General features: G+C 39.4%; 1 protein-coding gene and 1 long non-coding RNA gene across 3 annotated transcripts in view; one reads left to right on the top strand and one right to left on the bottom strand.

The window, feature by feature from the left end:
* unc5ca (unc-5 netrin receptor Ca) overlaps positions 1-22,705 on the bottom strand; it is a 180,015-nt gene that overhangs the window by 70,190 nt on the left and 87,120 nt on the right. For both annotated transcript variants that reach the window (XM_026187526.2, XM_026187527.2), the window contains exon 3: positions 7,683-7,826. In XM_026187526.2, the coding sequence (XP_026043311.1) occupies positions 7,683-7,826 (144 nt within the window). The remainder of the gene's footprint in view (positions 1-7,682; positions 7,827-22,705) is intronic.
* Positions 13,635-14,014, top strand: LOC113033573 (uncharacterized). The gene is made up of 2 exons (XR_003274043.2): positions 13,635-13,735; positions 13,818-14,014. It is a non-coding gene; the product is annotated as an uncharacterized LOC113033573 (long non-coding RNA).

The following is a 22,705-nucleotide window of genomic DNA, read 5'->3' as shown; positions in this document are numbered from 1 at the left end:
AAACAATAAGCTCATGAAGAGCGCACTCTCAATAAGCAATAAGAAATAACAGGGGAGAAAACAATGGGGAAGAAAATGAGTAGGAAGGTGAAAGCAGGAGAGAAATGCTGAATTGCTTTTGCATGGTGCAGTGGAAAAAAAGACACTTTGCTCAGCAAGCTCTAGCTGCCAGGAAGCATTTTAATCACAACAGTAGATCCAAATAGGAGCCGAAAAGCAGGGTAGGTCAGGAGGTTGGGTCGATTTGAAGTAAAAGGTTATCACAAAAGGGGGCTCAGTGTAATCAGATCTGGTTAAGGGAAAAGTCACTGTTATAACTGAGAGAGAGAAAGTGAAGGACGGTGGGACAGATAAAGTCAGAAGGAAAATATGCCAGTACGTGGAGAAAATAAATGCATAAAAAAGAGATATGAAGAGAAATTAATAAAATGAAAGTCTACCAGGATTTAGTATAGAAGATTATTTTTTTCTTCTTTGATATTTGTTGAACCTTCAAAGCGTTTTAAAGGCATCATCCCTCACCATCCCGCCACCTAACCTCCAGCAAGTCTCACAGTCGAGCAGTTATAAAGTTTTACCTACTTTGAAAAAGTTGGCTGACAAAATGTCGAAAGAAAAGATCTGGAAAGAGCTAGTTTGCTTTTGCTAAATTAGCGTGAAGATTTATGATTTAGCGCAGATCGCTGACAGCCACGAAAGGACTGGTTAGACAATATAAAACATTGTATGTTAAATATAGCAAATATTGGTAACTTTTCTGTTGTTTTATTTATTTATTTTAACTATGATGTGATATAATGTAATTTCAGAAACTACTTTGTGCCACTTTTTTACAGCATTAATAATTAATTAATGAATCTGAACCCAAAAGAAGTTGGATGAAAAACTCAAATCAAGAGATGTGATAATGTCACAGTGCATGCTAAATGATGCTACTGCATGATAAACAATACTGTAAATGGGTTGTGATGCATTCTCATTCTTGCGTACATAGGCACATTTATGCATGTAAAATCGATGCCAAGTACCTTGTTGATAAGCTAAGTCACTCAGCAATACAGCAGTGTCTGCAGTTATGTGTTTTCCTCTGCGAGTCTCAGAAGCCTGTAAACATAAACTTGTATTCATCTGTCTCTTAGTATGTATCAGCCCAAACATGAGCCAAAAACGGCACATTACCCAGATTTCACTGCACCCCAAGGAGGGCCCACTCCATTCGAGAATGTTATTAGCAGAGCTTAGAAGGATATTTCTGACTGTGTCACTAACTCTCTGCTGAGAGAAAAAAAATCCTCATCTGATGAAACATTGCAGAGAGTAGTGATGCTGTTATGAATTAAAACAGGAACAACTGACAAGCCAAATTAACGAAGGAATGTACTGCTGCCACAATACTGTGTGATCATACACTGTTGAACTGCAGAGTATTTGCTCTTATGTAAAATTCAAAAACACAACCTTAAGAGTTCTAGTAAAAAAAAAAACCCATTAAAGTATTTACTTAAAAACTAGAATCCTTCTAAGCGTGGACTTCATGCCCCTTTTGCACAGATTTCTGGAGAGGAGTTCTGACATTGTAAATGTTCTTTTTAAGCTTCTCTTTGCTGGAGGGGTTATATTGGTCCACCTTTATCTTTGAAATACCCCAAAGGTGTTACATTAGATTCAGGTTAAGGACCCTACCTTGCCTGGTCATAGTTTTCATTTTTTATTCCTTTTCAGAAGCTCTTTTTGGTACCGTGTCAGCCCTCTACAACCTCGAATAAGTGGTTAAGAAAATGAATGGACTTTTGCATTATTATCACACTGGGATATTCCAGTTCACCTGAGCTTTTGGAGAGTGGGAGCTGTCTTGTCAGCTAGTATTATAAATTTTAGTTAGAGTATGCGTTCACTGTGTTATACCAGGCCAGATTCATACCCGTCATGTTGGACCCCTTCTGACCTGAACAATTTATCTTAGTCTTATCCCGAAGGATGTGCTCCCACTAATCACCAGCCTTTTTTCCCCCCATGTTCTTATGCAAGTGTTAGTTTTATATATGATTTTTTTCCCCTTGGACTTTCTTGAAGATAGAATTTTCTCATTAATTCCAAGCTGTGCATAGATGCTGATGTTTATATGAGAGCATGCCCTTCATTCTCTTTGAGCTCTTACAGAAATTCTCATTTCCACTGATAATCTACTGTGCCAAGTCTGAAGCACTCACCTGGCTGGTTTTCACTGCTACGCTGTTGAAGCACGGTTTCTGAAAGTAATTTTTAATGCAATTAAGCTAATTGTAAATCACAGGTGTACTCGATTTTATTCAAATGATCACCCGATTGAAACTTGAGTGTCAGTAATCACAGGTGTATCTACCTCTGCTAAACAGAGTTTCAGGTTTGGGTCAATTAGTTTACTTTGAAATATATTTTTCAGTCATTTATTTTGCATGGCTCATCAAAGAAAATTTTTGAAAGGTGATAGAATTTTAAATGGTTTGACATTTAAATGATGCTGCAGATGTTTGTACTCACTCCATTCATACAGTATACTGGTCAGAGTTTCAGTACAGAAAATAGTTCTTCAAATTCTGTTTACCATATTGAATAATTGAATGTAAGGTTGGATTTAAATGTGATCTACACAACAAAATGGATTTATGTCGATGTATTATTCGGTTATTAATAGAATTAGGTCCATAGGTTTTCAGAAAATTACAGGATTTATACTTTGGTCTCTGTACACCACTGAACTGGATTTCAAATCAAACAATCAAGATGTGACTGAAGTGCAGACTTTCAGCTTTTTAGAAGCTCAAACCTATTTGGGCAAAGTAATAATTTTAAATATAAGGACAGTTTTCAATACTGGGACTCGAATGGTTTGCAGTCAATGAGTGCCTGAAGTCTAGAACACATGGACATCAAACACTGTGCTTTCTCTGCCAGGCCTTTACTGCAGCCACCTTCAGCTGTAGCTCCACCTGTGGTGTGGATCTCTCAGTCTTCACTTCCATCTTCAGTAACTGAAAAGCAATTCTCTTTTGGGTTGAGATCAAGTGACTGACTTGGTCATTGAAGAGCGTATTCCATTTTTCTCCCCTTGAGAAACTCTTGGGTTGCTTTTGCAGTTTGATTTTGGGTCATTATCCATTTGCACAGTTGAAGCGCTGTCTGATCAGTTCTGCAGCATTTGGCTGAATCTGAGCTGAGAGTATAGCTGTGTACCCTCCAGAATTCATCCTGCTGCTTCTATCAGCAGTCACATCATCAATAAACACGTGTGACCCAGTTCCGTTGGCAGCCATACATGCCCATGCCATAGCCTTGCCTCTTCTATGTTTGACAGATGATGTGGTATGCAACAGACCATGAGCCGTTTCTTTCCTTTTCCATACTTTTCTCATCCCATCATTCTGGTACAAGTTAATTTTGGTTTCATCTGTCCAAATAATCTGGTTAATAATTCCTATGATCATCAGATGTAGCTGGGTTCCTTGGTTTTCCAGATTTCGGCTGTTGCTGAGCCGGCCAGTACATTCCTTCTTTCTTTTGCATCAACATCTCACTGGACCTCACATTGACAGTTCCAGTAAACAGCTACCAAATTCAAATTCCACACTTAGATTTAACTCGAGATCTTTTATCTGTGTCACAGAAAATGAGAGAACAGGCCTAACATTACTTTTGAGCTTCTAAAAATTGGTAACACAGCATAATAATGGCCGTTATTAAGTTAAAAGTTAATGCTATGATATGTTTTTTATTTTATTTGATTAGAGGTGGTGTAGAGGCAAAAATACAAATTAAAGTTCACTGTGAAAAAAACTCATGGACCTTTGTTGCCAAATTAATATACTGAATACTTCCAAGATAACTGGAGAGTGAATACATAAACACAGGTATCAAGTTCTGCAAAAGTGAAAATGTGATACATAGTTAAGGCCAAATAAAAGTGGCAATAAAACACAAGGGTCTGCATGATGGATTTCCTTCTGCAGAAAGAATAAGACCAACCTGGGAGAATAAGACTTTCAGGGTGCATGTCTGCTAGAGTGATACTGTCTGTTAAAGTCCTACATATGGGGATGTGTGCAGTTTATCCAGTGTGCATGCTGAATGGACTCTGTCAAATTCCCCAGTTGTCCTTTTGAGAGAGCACTGAAGCAGAGCATAACTGTCAGTATAAGCCTGGTAAACTGGAGAGGTGGGGTCGATTTTGTTATTGGTATTTCTTTTCTGCTTGACCTTTCTATAACCTGAGCACTCAGACAAGTCCCAGTTGTCTTATATGGCTGAATTGACCAGAGCAATGACGCTTGGAAAACTACTGTTGTGGCTTCAAATCTCAGTGAAAGAAGCTCTCAAGGAACAATCCATTGTTTTATATGAGGATTATGGTGAAAGACCAAACGACTTCTTTTAGATCAGTGGTTCTTAACCTGGGTTCGATCGAACCCTAGGGGTTCGGTGAGTCGGTCTCAGGGGTTCGGCAGAGCCTCCACTGCGGAGGTCGCAGAGGTCCAGCCATGCCCGAATTATCGTGTAAATTTGTGATGACACGCCCCCTTCTGGCCATCACTGGCTGCAGACGATCATGCTACACTGCTTGGCCAATCAGGGCTGCGGGGAATGTAGCGCGCGCAGTAGTCAACATGTGAATGTCGTGGTAGTACTTCGCGTGATTTTTTTTTTTAACATTTTAATCCATACTAACTATGTCGGGCAAAAAAAGAAAGTGGTTGGACGAATATGTACAATATGGATTTACATGTATCACGGAACGTGATGGGAGTGAGCGTCCTATCTGCATGATTTGCAACGCCAAGTTGAGCAACTCTAGTCTCGCACCGGCAAAACTAAAGGAACACTTCTTGAAGCTGCATGGAGACGGGGAATACAAGAACACAACACTTGCTGAATTCAAGGTGAAGAAAGCCAGATTCGATGAAAGGCCCACTCTGCCTGCTCTTGGATTTGTACCCGTTAACAAACCGATCCTCACAGCATCGTACGAAGTTGCTTACCTGATCGCAAAGCAGGGCAAGCCACACACCATTGGTGAAACACTCGTGAAACCAGCCGCGTTAAAGATGGCAAATCTGATACTCGGAACAGCGGCCGAAGGTAAATTATCACAAATTCCTCTTTCAAATGACACCGTCAGCGACAGAATAGAAGACATGAGTAAAGACATCTTGGCTCAAGTAGTCGCCGATCTGATTTCAAGCCCGGCAAAATTCAGCCTTCAGCTCGATGAGAGCACAGACGTTGCTAATCTAAGCCAGCTTACTGTTTTTGTGCGCTATGTGAAAGATGACATGATAAAAGAAGATTTTTTATTTTGTAAGCCTCTTACAACAACAACTAAGGCAGCCGATGTGTATTTTGCACAGGCATGCATTGGCAACAAAAACCTTGCCTCCAAAAATGGCAGAAGTATTAAAAACCGTGGTGGAATGTGTGAACTATGTGCGAAATAGTGCTCTGAGGCACCGCATCTTCAGTGAGCTGTGTAAAGAAATGGGCTCTGAATTCGAGGTACTTCTGTACCATTCTAATGTTCGGTGGTTATCCCGGGGACAGGTGCTGAATCGTGTTTTTGCCATGTGTGTGGAATTAGCCCTGTTTTTGCACGAGCACCAACACTGTCATGCAGATTGCTTCAAAAATCCTGAGTTCATTCTCATTTTAGCGTACATGGCTGATATATTCGCAGCTCTCAATCATCTCAATCAGCAGATGCAGGGTGGTGGAGTCAATATCATAGAAGCGGAAGAACACCTGAAGGCTTTTCAAAAAAAGCTAACGTTATGGAAACGACGAACAGAGAACAACAACTTTGCAAACTTCCCCCTTCTGGACAACTGTGTAAGTAAGGTCGAAGATGTGTCTGGAATCGGAGATGTTTCTGTATCCACGGAACTGAAGCAAACAATTGCAACGCACTTAGATGAGCTTGCAAAGTCTCTCGACAGATATTTCCCTACAAGAGAGTCATATCCAGCATGGGTGAGACAGCCGTTCACGTTTGCTGTTGAGACAGCAGATGTCAATGATGAATACCTTGACGAAATCATTGAAATTCAGCAGAGCCAGGTTCAACAGCAACTCTTCAGAACAACAACACTCTCAACGTTTTGGTGTCAACAAATGGACGAGTATCCAATTATTGCTAAGAAAGCCCTGGATTTTTTTATACCATTTGTTACAACATATCTTTGCGAGCAATCCTTTTCGACGATGCTGGACATAAAAACGAAGAAAGGAACAGACTTTTCTGTGAAAATGACATGAGACTGGCACTTGCCAATGTGAAGCCACGCATATCTGAACTGGTCTCTCAAAGGCAACAGCAGAAGTCACACTGATTTGCAGGTATGTAATTTGTTGTAAGTTCATGCATTGTGTTGGTTTTGTTCTTTGAACAAGGTGATGTTCATGTACGGCTCATTTTGTGCACCAGTAAAAAAACATATCTATGTCTTGAATTTGAAAAAAAAAAAAAAAAATTTCACTAAAGAGGGGTTCGGTGAATGCGCATATGAAACTGGTGGGGTTCGGTACCTCCAACAAGGTTAAGAACCACTGTTTTAGATTATTTTTTTTTATCAAACATCTCAATTCCCTTGCTCCTCAGATGTTGTACAGCTGTCAAATGACCATCACTCGTGACAGGATTTAGCTTTTTTCCTTTCCCTGAGCTGTTGCTGGGGGACTCCTGAAATGTTTTCCCCATGTGTTAACTGTGTATGCAGTATTACATAGTAGTACTGTCTGTTAGAATGATATGAAGTCTGGCCGGGTCTAATCTGTGCTGTGTTCTTTTGGTGACCTTATAGTCAGACTCCCAGTTGTCTTATTAAATTCTTCACCAGACCATAACAGGAAGCTACTGATGGTCGACCAAAGTTATAGAGCTAACTCTCTGCTTAGAAAAGTTACACTGCATTATATACGGTGGGTACATTTTCTTCAAAGGTTTTTTTTTAGTTAATTCGGTTTAAAAAAAAAATCTGACTCTCCAGTTTTTCCTGCTTAAAATGTAACCAACTGTAATGTGCTTTTAGTAAAATCACATGCATGAAACAAGACGATTCTTTTCATCCGTTACAAATATTGCATAAAGTAATACAGCCGACTGCACACCTAAACTTCAAAGCAAGGTAACAAACTCACTTTATCGTGTCCTGCTGTTCTGTGGAAATCCACAGCAGGTATGTGCAGCATAAAATCACTGGTGCAAGTGATGAGATGATAAAGAAAAAATCTAGACTACTTGGATGGGTTTTTTTTGCGTTTTTATTTGTAAAAGAAAAATAGGCGGTATAACATCCCTGCACTTGTGTTCATATTACTACAGAGTAATAATAAACTACACACACCAGGGGGTTAAGTCAGTTGTGATGCCTCTATTTGCATTGAATAAGGTAATCAGTTTTCCCTGTTTGCTTTCAGTTTTAGACTACTGTGTTTTACAAAAGGCTTTCATGAGACTGAATCAACCCATGATAACTGTTTAGTGTATCTGTGTGCACAAGATTGCAAACATACACATTTTTACTGAGATAAGAGAAAATGTTTTGTTTTGTTTATCAGATAGAAAACTTTAAATATTAAATGTGGACAATCCACTCCCATAAGCAGTATTTTCCAACTTTTATATCTTGTATGGATGCTTAGAGTAGCTAACTCACATGCAATCCGGACATGTGCCTTGCGGCTTTTGGTGGTTCCAGCAGAGCTCCAGGCCACGCACTGACACCAGTAATCTTCAGGGCCAAACAGCTCCTCCACTTGCTGCCGTGTTATTTCTATGCTGGCTTCTCTCACCACCAGACCTGCAGCAAAAGGGAAAAACACCATTGTATTGTTTACAATTTCAACTGGGAATAAGAATCGAGCAAAAATGCAAGCGCTAACAAATGGTAAGTCATAAATAAGTTATTTTTTTTATTTACTTGTCTTACTCACGTGCTGATTCTCCAGAAAATGTGAAACTTAAATAAGCTTCTATTTGCCTGATATGGCTTACATGTTAGCTTAAAAAGAAAAAGTAAGAGCAATCCATAATAAATATCTCAGCTAGTAAATTAAAGTTGAGGATAATCATTCAGTAGCTGCTGGTGTTTACAAAGCCAGGTCACTTTACAGAGTAGATCCACTCTGGATTTAATATCACATTTGTGAGATTGTTCCTTTGCGCTTTTACTCTTTATCTCAGTCCACCCCCAATTCCCTCTTTTCTCTGGAGTTTTGAAAGCAGCTCCTATGTAAAGAATAAGTGTAAGATTTGAGTAGCTGCACCCTACTGATAGCACTACAAGGGAGCACAGATAGAGGGGTACTGAAAGAGAAAAAAGGAAATGAAGTCTAAGGGAAAAACTCACGATGAGACGCAGAAAATCTACATTTAAAAAAAATCTACATACAGGATACAGAAAATTGAGAAACTCTGTGACCAAGGAAAGTAATATTCGAGAGAAAATAAACAGAACTATCAAGAAGCGATTAATTAAAGTAAAAACTTTAGGTTACAGACTGGAAAGGAAGGGGAGAGGGCAATGAGAGAAATGGTAGACAGGTAGATGTAATGAAGAGCAACATGACAGAGTTGCAGGGAGAGGAGGATGACAGGTTAAGAGGTGGAAGAGGTCGATAAAATGTGAAAAGGAAAGAGGGAGGGAACAGAGATAAAAATGTATTCAAGTAGGAGTACGTGGGGATTGGGGAGTAGATGGGCAAAATGCCATGAGAAGAGATCTTGGCAGTTTATTTCAGGTTCAGTTGAGTTACAGAGACCCCAGAAACCGTCTCTACGGGGCTCCACAAATCTGACTTGGGCCTATTACTTATGAAGACTCTCGGCAAGTTCTTGCCATAAGAGAGACAGTTATAGCAGCAAAGCCAGGACTGAGGCAAAGGGGACTAAGAGGAAACAAAGTGAAATACAGTGAACGAGACTGAGGCAAACTTAAGGCCATTAATGGCTGGTGGGAGAATTAATAAGTAACCCATAAGGGCAAAGTGTAAGAAAGGCAACATAAGCTTTCAAGTAAGATAGCTGGAAGATCGGTATGGCTTTTCAGTTAGAAATAAATAAATAAACCTCAATAAGATGGAGTGTGTGGAAAGTAAACAGGGACCTTAGATAATACAGAAATTCAAATTGACTGATGGCACAGGGAGAAAAGTGTAGAGTAAGTCCAAAAATAAAAATCTAATAGGAGGCAAAAAAGGGGCTAAAAGCCATTGATGGGAAGAGCACTGTAAAGAGCAAAGCTTGTAAAACTGTTGTGCATACTGATGTTTGAGAAAACATGCAAACAAAGGAGATTGATATGGCTTCACAGCATGAAATGAGAGAGCAAAGGAGCACTGCAACAGAGGCAAAAAAAACGGCAGCTAAAGAGACAATTATAACAGGCAAGGAAACCAGGACTAAAGCTGAGACAACGAGTGGGCAAGCAATAGCAATGAGACAAAAAAAAAGACAAAAGTGTGAGCACAAGAAGGGCAAGAACGATAGGAAGAAGGTGGAGACCAGTGAGAATGCTACTGCCAAAGTAATGAGCAATTAAAGGGAATTGTTCAAAAGAGTCAGACAGCTAGATGTGAAAAAGGGACTCAGCATATGCAAAGAAGCATATGGGATGGTACATGAAAGACACCACGGGCTTTGGTGACTCAATGAGAGGGTGGAAGCAGGCTTCTGATGAAGACAAATAAATGGGAAACATATACATATTTAAAGCTTTTGCAACACTGTGTACATGACTTATTAGGTTGAATATCAAAAATCATTAGAAGCTAAATATTATTCAATTAGTGGAGCGTTTCAAGCAAAGCCAGTGGCTGCACTGGGATACACTGAGACACGTGTGCAGGAACGCTAAGAATTTGTAAAACAAAACAGGGAAAAATTTAACACTCAGAATTAAATGTGCACTTTCCACCATAAAATAAGGTAATGGCAAACTGGCGGAAGGGGGGGGGGGGGGGGGGTGGCAGCACGAAAGAAGAAAAAAAAAAGAGAGCACACTCACAACTGTTTCTGTAAACTACAAATATTGGTCTCTCTCCTGCCTTTACTGCTTGGAGAATAAAACTAAAGCGTGTGGGACGCTGGCGCACCTCAGATATTCTGACTGAGAAGCTGCAGCTGACTAACACTGGATAATAAGATATTTTCTCCAAGCAGAAGGCTGAAGGTTTTAAACCTCAAAGTTTTTTGAACTTGTAGCTTGCAGCTAATAAAAAAGCAACCCAACAGAAAAAAAGAATTTTAAAGTTTCCAGAGATGTATTATTAAATTTTTAAATGGTTGTGCAGTGGCTAGCTAATTAACCATCTCTATACTCTGAAGCATAAGTGCAGAACTCTCAGTTATAAACTTCAGTTAATTATGGTTCAGTGCAAAGTTACTAGAACACCTAAACTGCTAGATAAGAGGCAGGGATCAGCAGTGAAGGATAACAATGTGTTTTACAAGGTAGGAAACAACAAAGAAAACAGACAAAAAAGCAAAACAAACTAGGAACAGGTCATATACAGTGAAAAACCACGCTGTGAAGGGCTAAGAACTTCACAGTAGATTAAAAACATGGCTGTTCCTATGAAAATATGTTGAAGAAAATACACCACTTAATCAGTAGCGGTTTCTGATACGGGCGACACGGGCGGTTGCCCAGGGCGGCATCACGGGCATCGGCCAAAAAAAAAAAAAAAAAAAAATGCTTGTACTCCTGCTGCCCCGACATCATGCCAGCGCATATTGGGAATGGCATAGGCACCGATCGGTTTTCTATCGCCCATTTGCTGGGAGTTGGGCGCCCAGGGCGCCAAACAGGTTAGGACCGCCACTGCACTTAATCCTTGTTAATGTAGTAAAGACTAAAGGTCAAAACTGAAGAGATGAAGTCTTCATCGTGCTAATGCTAACTAATTCTCACTTTCAAAATCAATAATCTGACTTTCGTGAGATAGGGTTTGCTCTGAAAGTCATGCAAAGAAATCACATGAAATCTATCTAAATAAAACAAAGCCTGCAGGCTAGTTCAGACAGACAACTCAAGTTGCACTGCATTATATTCCTCGTGCCTTCTACCAAACATTTCTGGTTTGATTTTGTTGTATATTAAGCTGCAAAATATTCAGTTCATCTGCCTGATGTTTGAACCCATCTACCACCTCAGTATCTACCTCTAGCCCCGGAGGGATGTTTGCTCATTCTGTCAGTTTGGATATGTAATACATTTGCTCAAAGTTATGAGTCCTAGATGCAAATTTTATCAACAATCTATGGTTTTACACATTTCAAACATCAACCCTCTGATTGAAATATATTAGAAAATTATGGTTTCAAAGCCGAAAACAGAAGTTATTGATTTGAATGAATGTATCTCTTAAATAATGGCTTTAGGCTATGCAGGAAGAACAGCTGTGGCCTAAGTATGCAATGTTTTTGACATGACGATTATGCAGCTGTTCACAAGTTTTTACCGGTGACATTCTGCATGAAAACGGATTTTCAAGGTTTATAGTACATCACATGGATATATAAGATAAAGACAGACGTCACTAGGTCCAGAGTTGTGCTGTTGAGACAGCCCTGGTTGTTTCCAGTGTTTGACAATGCAAAACTCACAAAGCAAGAGTTGCTGGGCAAAATCTGACGGAACTACCTGAGGCTTAAAAAGTCCCAGATCACTCAGTGCCTTACTTTGTTTCAATACTGTGCTCAAAGAATTCACATCAATCTGTTATGAGGAGACAAGCATGGGATTCTGGGTCTCTGTAGCATGACAGAACATCACATCAACAAAACCACTGCTGTCAGCTGAGGGAGGTGAAGGGAAAGAAGTAGATGAAAAATGGAAGAAAAGCATCAAGACAAGTGGATACTGTCACAAACATTTCTATCAATCACAAAACTGCACAAACCCCAAAATATTTCTGTTAGTCGTATAGCGTCGATTCATATAACTAAGTTTACTTGTCACCCGGGGAATGGAAGTACAATACTGCATGAATGTGTTTTGTCACTCCAGAACTTCTTTTTTCTTAATGGAGACATGACACATGCAAATAATTTCATCTCTGCTTGCTGCACTTAGGATGTAATGCTTAAAGTCCAGCTTAGACATATTGTATGTATTAGTTTCGCAAAAAACTCATACCCCCGCCCACCTCAAAAAAGTCCATAATAAAGAAGATCTGGAAAACAGCATAACACACTCATCATCACCGAGGTCATAACTCTTCGTTTTGTCTCTATGATTAGGCTTTTCCTTAAGCTTGTGATCTGTAGAAATCCACTGCTAAAAGTGTAAAATGAATATCCATCTATACCCCAGCTGTCATTAGATGAGAGACGGGCCAAAGCCTGGACAGGTCACCAGTTTGTTGCAGGGCTAACACAGAGGGACAGACAATCATTCATTTACACCTAAAGCCAATTGAGAACCACCAGTTAATCTAACGTAATTATCACTGAACTGGGAAAAGGCCAGAGAACCCATAGAGCAACTACAGGCGTCAAGGGCTGGTGTCCTGCAGGTTTTAGATGTGTCCTTGATCCAACCCAGCTTATTTAAATGGCTAAATTACCTCCTCAACTTGTCTTGAAGTTCTCCAGAGGCCTGGGAATGAAATAGTGATCTAAAACCTGCAGGACACCAGCCCTTGAGGCCTGGACTTGGACACCCCTGCCATTGAGTATGGAAACTGAAGAGAAAGGTACCAGCTAGCTGGTGGATTCAAACCGAGAACCCTCTTGCTTTAACTTTGTGTCATAGTGCCACATTTATGACCAATATCCTCATTCTCTTTTTCTGTTCAATAACACTGAGTGCAATTCTTTTTTTCTGACAGCATTGTATTTTATTCTATTGTACATAATATTTTATTTAACTGTATTCTATTGTGTACAGTATCTCATTCTTATTCTCTTATCCTATTCCAGTGTTTTTTTCTTAATCTGTGTAACTTTGTAACTAATTTGTAATTGCTGTAACCTCACTGTCCACTTTCTGCTGTAACAAAACAAATTTCCCACGTGTGGGCCTAATAAAGGTTACCTTATCTTATACACAGTGTTGGGGAGTAACGGAATACATGTACCGCCGTTACGTATTTAGAATACAAAATATGAGTAACTGTATTCCGTTACAGTTACCGCTTAAACAGGTGGTATTCAGAATACAGTTACTTTGTTGAAATAAATGGATTACACATGTGGTACTTTCCTGTTTCATATTGTCGCGGGTCAGGACTGTTTGGGTTTTGTTTGACAGCTACGTTCTGTTGTTCCAGGCGGCAGCGTTACGGTTGCCATGGTTACAGGGCGACGCTCTCTCTCTCTCTCTGCGACTGTGTGTTTCCTGGGTGAGAGAGCGCCTTTTCGTTGTTGTTGTTGTTGTGCTAAGCTAACAGGCAGAATGCTACAAGCATAGCTCTAAAGAATGTAGCATCATGGGCAGTGTAGTCCGTGTTGCAGGGAGAATGGACTGCCATACTGTCATGGTCCCTGTGCTGGTCAATCCTCTATTGGGCAATATGTTTGTGGTTTGTTTGCTCTCTCGCCCTCTCTCTCACTCTCTCTCTCTCGCCACGGCGATGCTCACTGCGGGCTCCCGCTGCTGGCCCACACACCTGCTCGTCACCACACCGGCTGCTGATCCCAGCTGATTACTGCACTACTTAGATGGCGAGTCTGCACTAGTCTTCGCTGGATCGTTGAACTATCAGCGTCAGTCAAACTTGTGTATCTGCCAGCCTGTATCTTGAAAGCCCTTTGTTATTATCCCGCTAACCCGACCTTTTGTGTTTAGATCGTTTTTGGAACCGGATTCTGAGAGGAGTGACTGAGGAGGAGCTTTTTGTACAGAAAGTGTGGAGCACCTTTTCCCCTAACCCTGTTTCCCACGGACCCTGGCGACCCGGACCCGTTTCCCCTGCACATTGTACATAGCCACTTGGTGATTGTGTTCACTGTAAATAAACGCACTGTTCTTCGCTTAAAAGGAAACCCTGGCCTGCGCCTGAGTCTCTTTCGGAACTCCTAACACATACACGTTATGGTTCTGTGAGCGCGAGGAGGGAGAAAAAGGGGAGTGGAAAGGTACGAGTTGTCATCGAGGAAAAACGGGAGCTGGAAGCATGTAAATATAATAATAACCACTTCAGCCAAGAAGAGTGCCTGACGAGCCCAGTTGTAAGTACGCTATTAAGACTCGACTGTACACCGTGTTCGTGTTTTCCTCCGAAAACAATAAGTTCCGTTGGAGCAGCCTTTCAACGCCTCTCTCTGTCTCTCGCAAGAAAAGTTGACCCACACAACAAAGTAAAGCTATTTTTCGGCTACGAGCCGACAGGGACCCCGCCGTATTAGTCAGAGGTCCCTTTACTACAGTTCGGAGTTGCGGACCTTCAGTAATAGTAATAAATCACACAGCAATAGTACATTCACGTTGTTGTAAAAAGCATGATAATATATTAAGTAATCCAAAGTATTCAGAATACGTTACTGTCATTGAGTAACGTAACGGAATACGTTACAGAATACATTTTGGGGCATGTATTCTGTATTCTGTAATGGAATACATTTTAAAAGTAACCTTCCCAACACTGCTTATTATAGAACTAAAACAATAAATAAATAAATGTTTACATAGTACAACGGAAACATAAAACTGGCTGATTTTACTGTTATTTGAAAAATGTATAATCACAACACCCACACTTGTTTTTAAAGTTTGGCCAGGGGAATGTTTGCCATGTCATCTCGCAATATGTTTTGCTTGCCCTTGCAGTAGGATTTAGATGATTTCAGATCCATAGGAACACATTGTGCTCTGTTCTTTTTCCAGCTAGTCAGCCCAATATTAAAGTCTGCAGTATTCCTATGATAAATGTACTACCAGCATACAAAGGTCAGCTTCATAATCACTACTGCACACATGTGCACACACACACACGCACGCACGCACGCGCACACACACACACACACTTGATGGCTGCATGTGGTCACTGTTACACCCAATAAAATATACCACAGCCCTAATCATAATAAAATAACAGCAATGGCTAAAACCACAATAAGTAAAAGGGCTGATGAACTACCTCCTCTGGCTTCTTTTACTAAATTTAAGACGAGGGTAAACTCACTTTTACTGCACTCATGGCCAGCAGTGGTCCAATATAATACATGAGTATTATAATTCAGCTCCCTTCAAACCTTTCTCCATGTGTAAGATGAAATGCAAACAATATATGGAGGTAATGTAAAATGTTGACGTAGTCCTCAAAAATATTATTGCTGTGCTCTTGGCATTATGGCAATTAATTTCACTTAAAGTTTTTAGAAATTGTGTTTTTAAAATTGTAAAAATACCCATACAATCAAACAAATGGTTAATTTTAAAACCTGTTTTTGATATTGCGTTGGAAATAAACTGCCTCACTTGTCTTTTATGTGCCAAAAATGTATATACCTGTTAAACACATTTCTTTCTATATCCTATATCCAGTTTCACTTTGTTCCATTAACCTGTGTCTCTCGGTGTCCCGCTGTGTTTCAACAGGAAGCTAAAGCGAATGCAGAAGAAAACTGTACCAATTAGGATTAAATGAACAAAAGCTCAAAAAAGATATAAAGATCTGGAATAAAGATGGCAAACATAAAACAAAGACGGGGTATTTTGAGGTCAAAAGGTATACAACATGAAAGAGATGGTGGAAAAAGGGGCAAAGCACTCAAATTGTTTATGGTGTGATCAGTGACAGGTCAACCAGATGGTTCTTTAGGGATAGCGGGGGGGGGGGGAAGCTGCAGAAAAAGTCAACACTCACTATTATTATTTCATCAGTTCCACATAGAGAGACATCTGAAGAAGTCAGACAGAGTCCCTGATTTTGCAAATATTTGCCCCGTTTTGTGAGAGCAGCTCACTGAGTGGTGCGCATATATCAAGGTGAGTTGTCAGGAAAGTGACCCAACACTCTGATCGACACTGTGCAGCCGCGGCAAGTGAAACAAAAGTTCCCCAAAGGGACTGAGATATTGCAGCTTCAACAAAAACACTTTATGTTTGCTGCTGCCTAACCATAGTCTGTACTTTCAAAACCTGCTGTTTGACCAATGTTGGAAAGAAGAATATTTGATGCTAAAGCTAATTATGGTTAAAAGTCTATTTTATCTACAGATGATTAAGGAACATGGAATAATTTATCATATTATAGCGTACAAATAGAACCTAGGTAGAACAAACATTGCATGATTGAGTCTAAATCTTTAGTGTCATCTCACAGTTGGGGTTACTCAAACCTGATTTAGACATCTGTGGTAAATCTTTGCAGCACCTAGGATGAAACTCAATGGGTATACCAACATCATACCTTGTCGTCACATACTGGCGGTTTTTTATGTGGTGACAGATGGCAGAAATAAATAAAGCGCTAGGACTTTTTTTACCTTGCCGTTTCCACTTCTTTGTACATTTCCTCAGATCTATTCCAATAGTTTCAGCAATGTCCCTCCTTATATTGATGTTATGATTATTATCCCTAATATGGAGATGGTGATTGTTATTCTCTGACAAATCAAAATCTGTAGCAAAAGAGTAGCCAAGAAACGCACAGGAAGTTGTCCCAACGACAATGCTGAAATACCAGTTTTATGATTGATGTCTCCGACATTAGTTCAACTTTCATTTCGAATTACAATAACTTCTAACCAGAACTAGATATCATCATAAAAAAATAAAAAAAACTGAGCAGATATAAATGTTTGTGTGGCCAGCATTTGTCGCAAATTAGCTCTTTTCAAGAAGGTTGTTCTACATAAGACATTATGCAAAATAGATTATGCCTTATGTAGAACACATATTATATATTATGCTAATAATTTAATGTATTAGATCATTATTATTTATGCATTAAAAACCAAAATTGCACAGTTTAAATGCTGAGGGCTAGGTTAAATGTTACGTTTTTAAATAAGCATTACGATGAAGGGGGGGTTTAAAAGATGAAGACGGAAGAGCCAAAGGGGGTATTTAAAGTGAGATCACAACAGGCTGTGAAGCATGGTGAGAAAGGAAGAGAACAAGGCCTGACAGAGTTCTTTGGAGGGAAAAATCATGGAGGACACTGACAGAACAGAATCAGCGGTCTGTAACCAACTGAACACTCAAAATGTGTAGACCGCGTGCATGTACGCATACATGCAAGTGCATGGGTATACTCGCTCAAAGGTTTCCACTGTGATAGTGACTGATTACAATGTATGTGTCTGTGCATGCTTGTCTGCATGTAAATGTTGCTGAGTGTGCACATTTGAGTCCTTTAGCAGTTCCAGAGTTCCACAGAGGCAATGAACCAAAAGAAAACCTAAAGGGAACTATACCAAAAACACTCAGATAAGCATTATCAATCACACATTTTCTCTCTCTCTTGTGACAGACAGACAGACGCACAGATAGACACAGGTATGTACCTTTTCTGTATTCAAGAAGGAGAGATATTGTACATTTGCAGACATTGTAGCAACATTTAAAAAAAGAACTAAACAAATGGCCACAGAGAAAAATGGGAGTGAAGCCAGAAAGAGGGCAAAAAAGACAGAGGAAAGGAGAAACATTAGGAGAAACAGAAAGAGGGAGAGACAAAGACGAGAAAAAAATCAATACAAGTGAGATGGCAGCAATGGAGGGAAAGAGGTCACAAATCACCAGAGCCAATACTTTGTGTGCCAATAATGTATGTGTGCGTGTTTGTGCATGTGTAGATGTGGAGTCACGGGTCATTGCTACCAGACTAATAACCACTCACACTTTGGCTAATGGAGACAAAGTAAGTAACCTGGTACACAACATGTCATTAGCACACTTCAAGGCTAATGGAGATATACTGTGGTTGTACGCATATGGCTTAAGCAAACACTGGAGAAATGCCCTTCGCAATAACATATGCGATCTGCACAAATTATGCTGATCTGCACCTTACACAACATTAATTAAAATGGAGATATGGTAAGCATGTTTCAGCAAATGTCACTGCTAATAATGAGATTGTATTAACACCTGTCTGGAGGAGTTTTTTTTTTTTTTTTTTTTTTGGGGGGGGGGGGTAACTTTTTGTTTCTTTTATGTGCGGCTTTGACTGAAAGCCCAACAGTATCAAGTTAGCTAGCTTTATATATATATAAATAAATAATTTTCTGCATAATTGCAACTTATCCAGAAAGTAAAGTTTACAACACCGTCTAAGGACTTTTTATTGAAATTTAAAAAATATACAGATTTCACCTTGGGAAATGTATGCAAGCCCATGCAACAGACAGCGTCTCTATAGGACACACAAATCCCTTTGGGGTTGCATCAGGAAGGGCATCTAGCATCAAAACTCTGCCAAGTCAAACACATGAAGCTACCCACTGTGGCAACCCCTGGTGAATAAGGGAGCTGGCGACAGTAGCTTCTGCACTGACAGAAGACACTGTGGAAGCAGGCAGTCCATTGTAAAATCAGTGCATCACTAAGCATGCATTCATATTTTACTTATCTTTTTAAACTTTGTTATATAAAAAAAAGCTTGATTTCTATTACTGAGCTTTATGTAATCACAAAAATTGCAATAAACATACTTTTTTTAAAAATTCAACATTGCTCCATTATTCAGTCCTCAATATTTAATCTTTCAAGACAGTAAATCATCACTGATTACCCTTTTGTTTTGTTTTTTCTCTGATTTTCCACACTTAATGTCTGCATTTCTGTTACTCTACTTATACGAGCAGTAAAATGAAACAGGGCACACAGAGCTTTTTAACACAACTTTTGGTTGTTTTACATTTGCTGTGTTTGTTTATCTATTTCATTCTATCCCCAGAATCAAATTTCTCTGTGTTTCAACACTTAAGCTGACTTTACATTTTCTGCTAAAATATGAGAAGACAGGCAGAGAGAGGTGGACAGGAGGCACAACAGGATCCATATCGTCTTTCTCCTCAGTGTGACTCCCTGATAGCTGTTGGCCTTTTCAGTCCTCTTAAAGATACCCTCCATCAACATCTCTCCTTCAGCCCCTACTTCTCTCCCCTGTTTCCTCAAGCTCAGGTTTTTATCTGACTTTGCTCACTCCAGTTTCAGGCAGTGGAAATTAGAGTAGAGCACAAAACAGCATGAGGCAGAGAGAAAGGAAAAGAAAAGAAAGGAGAACGGCAAGTGAGGAGATGGGACAGTGGGGAAGAGAGGGAGAAAGAAAACAGATAATAAAAGCAGTATGGGGGTCAAAGCTTCTAGCTGTGCTGCTGAAACAGCAGGAAACAAAGAGAAGTAAACAGCTTACAGAGTATAGGTTTTACCAAAGACAAACAGATAAACAGTGCACACACAGTAAATTCAAAGACCCTACAATAGATTTCTAAGCGATTAACTAAAACTGTGTACTATAATACTGTATCTATCTATACAGATATATACATATATCTAGCATTTGTAATTAGTTTTCTAATTTCATTGCCTATATTTTCAAAGTGAACTAAAAGCTTTGTCTGACACCAAAAAAGGCGTTCTCTCATCATTTCAACTGTGTTGTTTGCACTTTTCATCTGTTTATTTAGAGCAGAGAAATTATTGCCCATTATTGTAATCAAATTGCTGTTATCAAACAACAACAACAACAACAATGACTTAACGCAATCTTCGATATCACCAGCTCTATTTAATTATTCAGTTGCCATATTTTGTATGTGTATACTGATTATTGTGTGCTTGAGATGAAATTTCCTAGAGCAGCAAATTATGCAAACTAAAACACATCTTGAGCAGTTCCAAAATCCAAAACTTCCAAAACTTAATCCATGTTTGACCAAGACCCGAGGATTACTCTTTTCTATTTATATAACACCAAATCATAATAACAGATTCCTCGAAGCACTTGATATTGTAAGGTAAAGGCCCTACAATAATACAAAGAAAACCCCAACAACCACATGAACACCTATGAGCAAGCACTTTGGTGACAGTGGGAAGGAAAAACTCGCTTTTAACAGAAAGAAACCTCTGACAGAGACAGGCTGAGGGAGGGGCGGCCATCTGGTCGACAGGTTGGATGTGAGGGGAGGAAGAGAGGACAATTTCAACAGACAGGACAGACAGTAGAACTCGGAAATATGATATTTGATATTAATATATAAAATGAGCTTTATACACAATTACAAATCTACTGTAGAAACATAATAAAAAGAACTTGATGTATGTGGGGGGGTTATCTTAGACTGGGTGATCGAAATTATGTTAATAACTAAGTGTCAATTACTAGACAAGAGGACAGTTTAAAGCCATGGTTCATTAATTAAACAGAAAAATCCTCTCAGTAACATATAACTCAAAACACAGCAGCTAGCAAACAGCTGATGGAAGACTAATAAATGACTAGCAGCTGCACATGAATTGAGTACTGAGCACTGAGAGACAGAGGAGGAAAGAAAGATGGAAGATCTGAGGGCAAGACTGTGAGCATAAACTCATGAATAAACAAAACTGATGACAGCACGCCAACTTACCATCTTATTAACAGTTTTGTTTTGTGTTTGTGCTCTCAGCAAAAAAGTTAGTACTCAAATATTAGAAAGCAGTAAGACAGATGAAAAGGGAAAACATTTTTTTAAAGTATGTTTAAGAAATCAAATACAAGCAACACAATGGGGATATGATGCTATAGTTGAAGAGAAATTACTACTATTTTAATTTACCTTCTATGAAAATAGTATTTAACACTATATGCATACGAACCTTTGTTTCTGTGTCTGATTTGGTTAAGAACTGAAGCAGACACCAACTAGAACATCAAAGAAAGAACGTATACATACAGCACAATTTCTGCTTCCGGGATGTTCTTTGCAACAAAATATATTTATTTATTAGGGGTGCAACAATACTCGTATCGATATTGAACCGTTCGATACAGTGCTTTCGGTTCGGTACGCATATGTATCGAACAATACAAAATTTTTAATTTATTTTATCAACTTTCCTTCTGACGATGCTGTCTGTGTGGAGCGCTCAGTGGATCTGCGCTCGACAGTGCAGCTTAGGCGGAATAGTCGAACGCAGATCCACTCAGCGCAGGGCAAGCTAGCGAGACAGAAGTTAAGCTCTTGTTGCAACATGGCAAATTGAACCTCTCCCACCCTCATTCAGATCTGGCGTTTGGAATTATTTTGGTTTTCATGTGACGTATGACCCTGAAGGTAAGCACGTCATGGACAAAAGTAAAACAGTGTGTCGGATGTGCCACGCAATGCTCAGTTACATTGGTGGGAACTAGTGCGTTAGCGCAGTTAGCTCATTAACATGTTGGCCGTCTAGCCCCATGCACGGGGCGATCCGCGGTAGCTCGTTAACGGAGATTTGCCGTGTTGTGGCGTTAACGTCATTTCAGATTAACGCTGACAGCACTAGTGGGAACACAACGAATATGACTGCACATTTATGCCGACATCATCCTAGTGCAAAGACAAGTGGAAGCAGACAAAAGCAACAAGCATGCATGCTACAAACTTTACCCGAGTCATTTAGACAGCCGTTAGCACATTGTTCGCCTTATGGGGACCTGATATGTTTAATATGCTGCTGAGAATATAGCCCAGAAGAAGGGTATAGTATAGCTTTTATTTTGGAAAGAGACATTTCTCTGTAATAAACTCTCTTTTCCAAAGATGAGTGATTTCTTGATCAGATAGATTTATTTTTTTATTACTTTGTTGTTTCAGCGACATTAAATTTAAAAACTGTACTTTTTAGTTAAAATATATATTTATAATTTTAATAAATGACAAATTAAAAAAACATGAACATTTGTTTGTATCGAAAAAATATCGAACCGTGACACCAAAGTATCAAACCGAACCGTGAATTTTGTGTATTGTTGCACCGCTAATATATATATATATATATATATATATATATATATATATATATATATATATATATATATGGGGAGAGAGAGAGAGAGAGATATGCATAAGCCAAAATAACAATTCTGATTTATGCTGCTGTTTGTTGACCCAATTGTTTTTTCCAGCCAAGCATGTGTTTCAGTTTTGCTTGCTCTGGGGACCGAAGCTTATTATCAAGCAGGTGGAAACCCATAAGCTGAGCTCACGTCAACCTTAAGTCTAAGAAACCAGGTTGTGTATATCTTTGTATTCCTGCCAAAGCAACAGCATGATTCATCATTACCTAGCCTGCAGAGTAATACCATGTGCTGTCAAGCGACAAGTGTGGAACTTTGGCTGCGATCCAGTACATCGTTGTGGATCCCATTAAACTGTCCTCTGAACATCGCAGTACAGCACTGGCAGTGGGACAGCTGTGTACACACATCTGACATGTGACCTACCTTTCTGGACAAATAAAACATCTGAATAATGGATTTAACCTGTGAGCTTCCAGTGTACCAGTGAGACAAAAAATTTGGACACATCACAAAGAGCAAAATATCAACAGGGCCAGACACTGACAAATGCCCAGATAAATCAAAAGGGAAAGGGGGACTTAATTGACTATGCAGTGTAGGCATGTTAAAAGCCCATTTTAATGGTCTGATTTTAAATAACATGTAATACAAACAACCTCTGTATGATGTATGGCAAGTAACATCTGTGTCAAATATATGTGTAAATGATAAATACACCTCTTGTTCAAAGCTGCAT

This window comes from Astatotilapia calliptera, chromosome 12 (assembly GCF_964374335.1).
Source record: "Astatotilapia calliptera chromosome 12, fAstCal68.1, whole genome shotgun sequence".
NCBI lineage: Eukaryota > Metazoa > Chordata > Actinopteri > Cichliformes > Cichlidae > Astatotilapia > Astatotilapia calliptera.
Note: the sequence above shows the minus strand (reverse complement) of the source record. Positions and strands in the feature narration are given on the sequence as shown.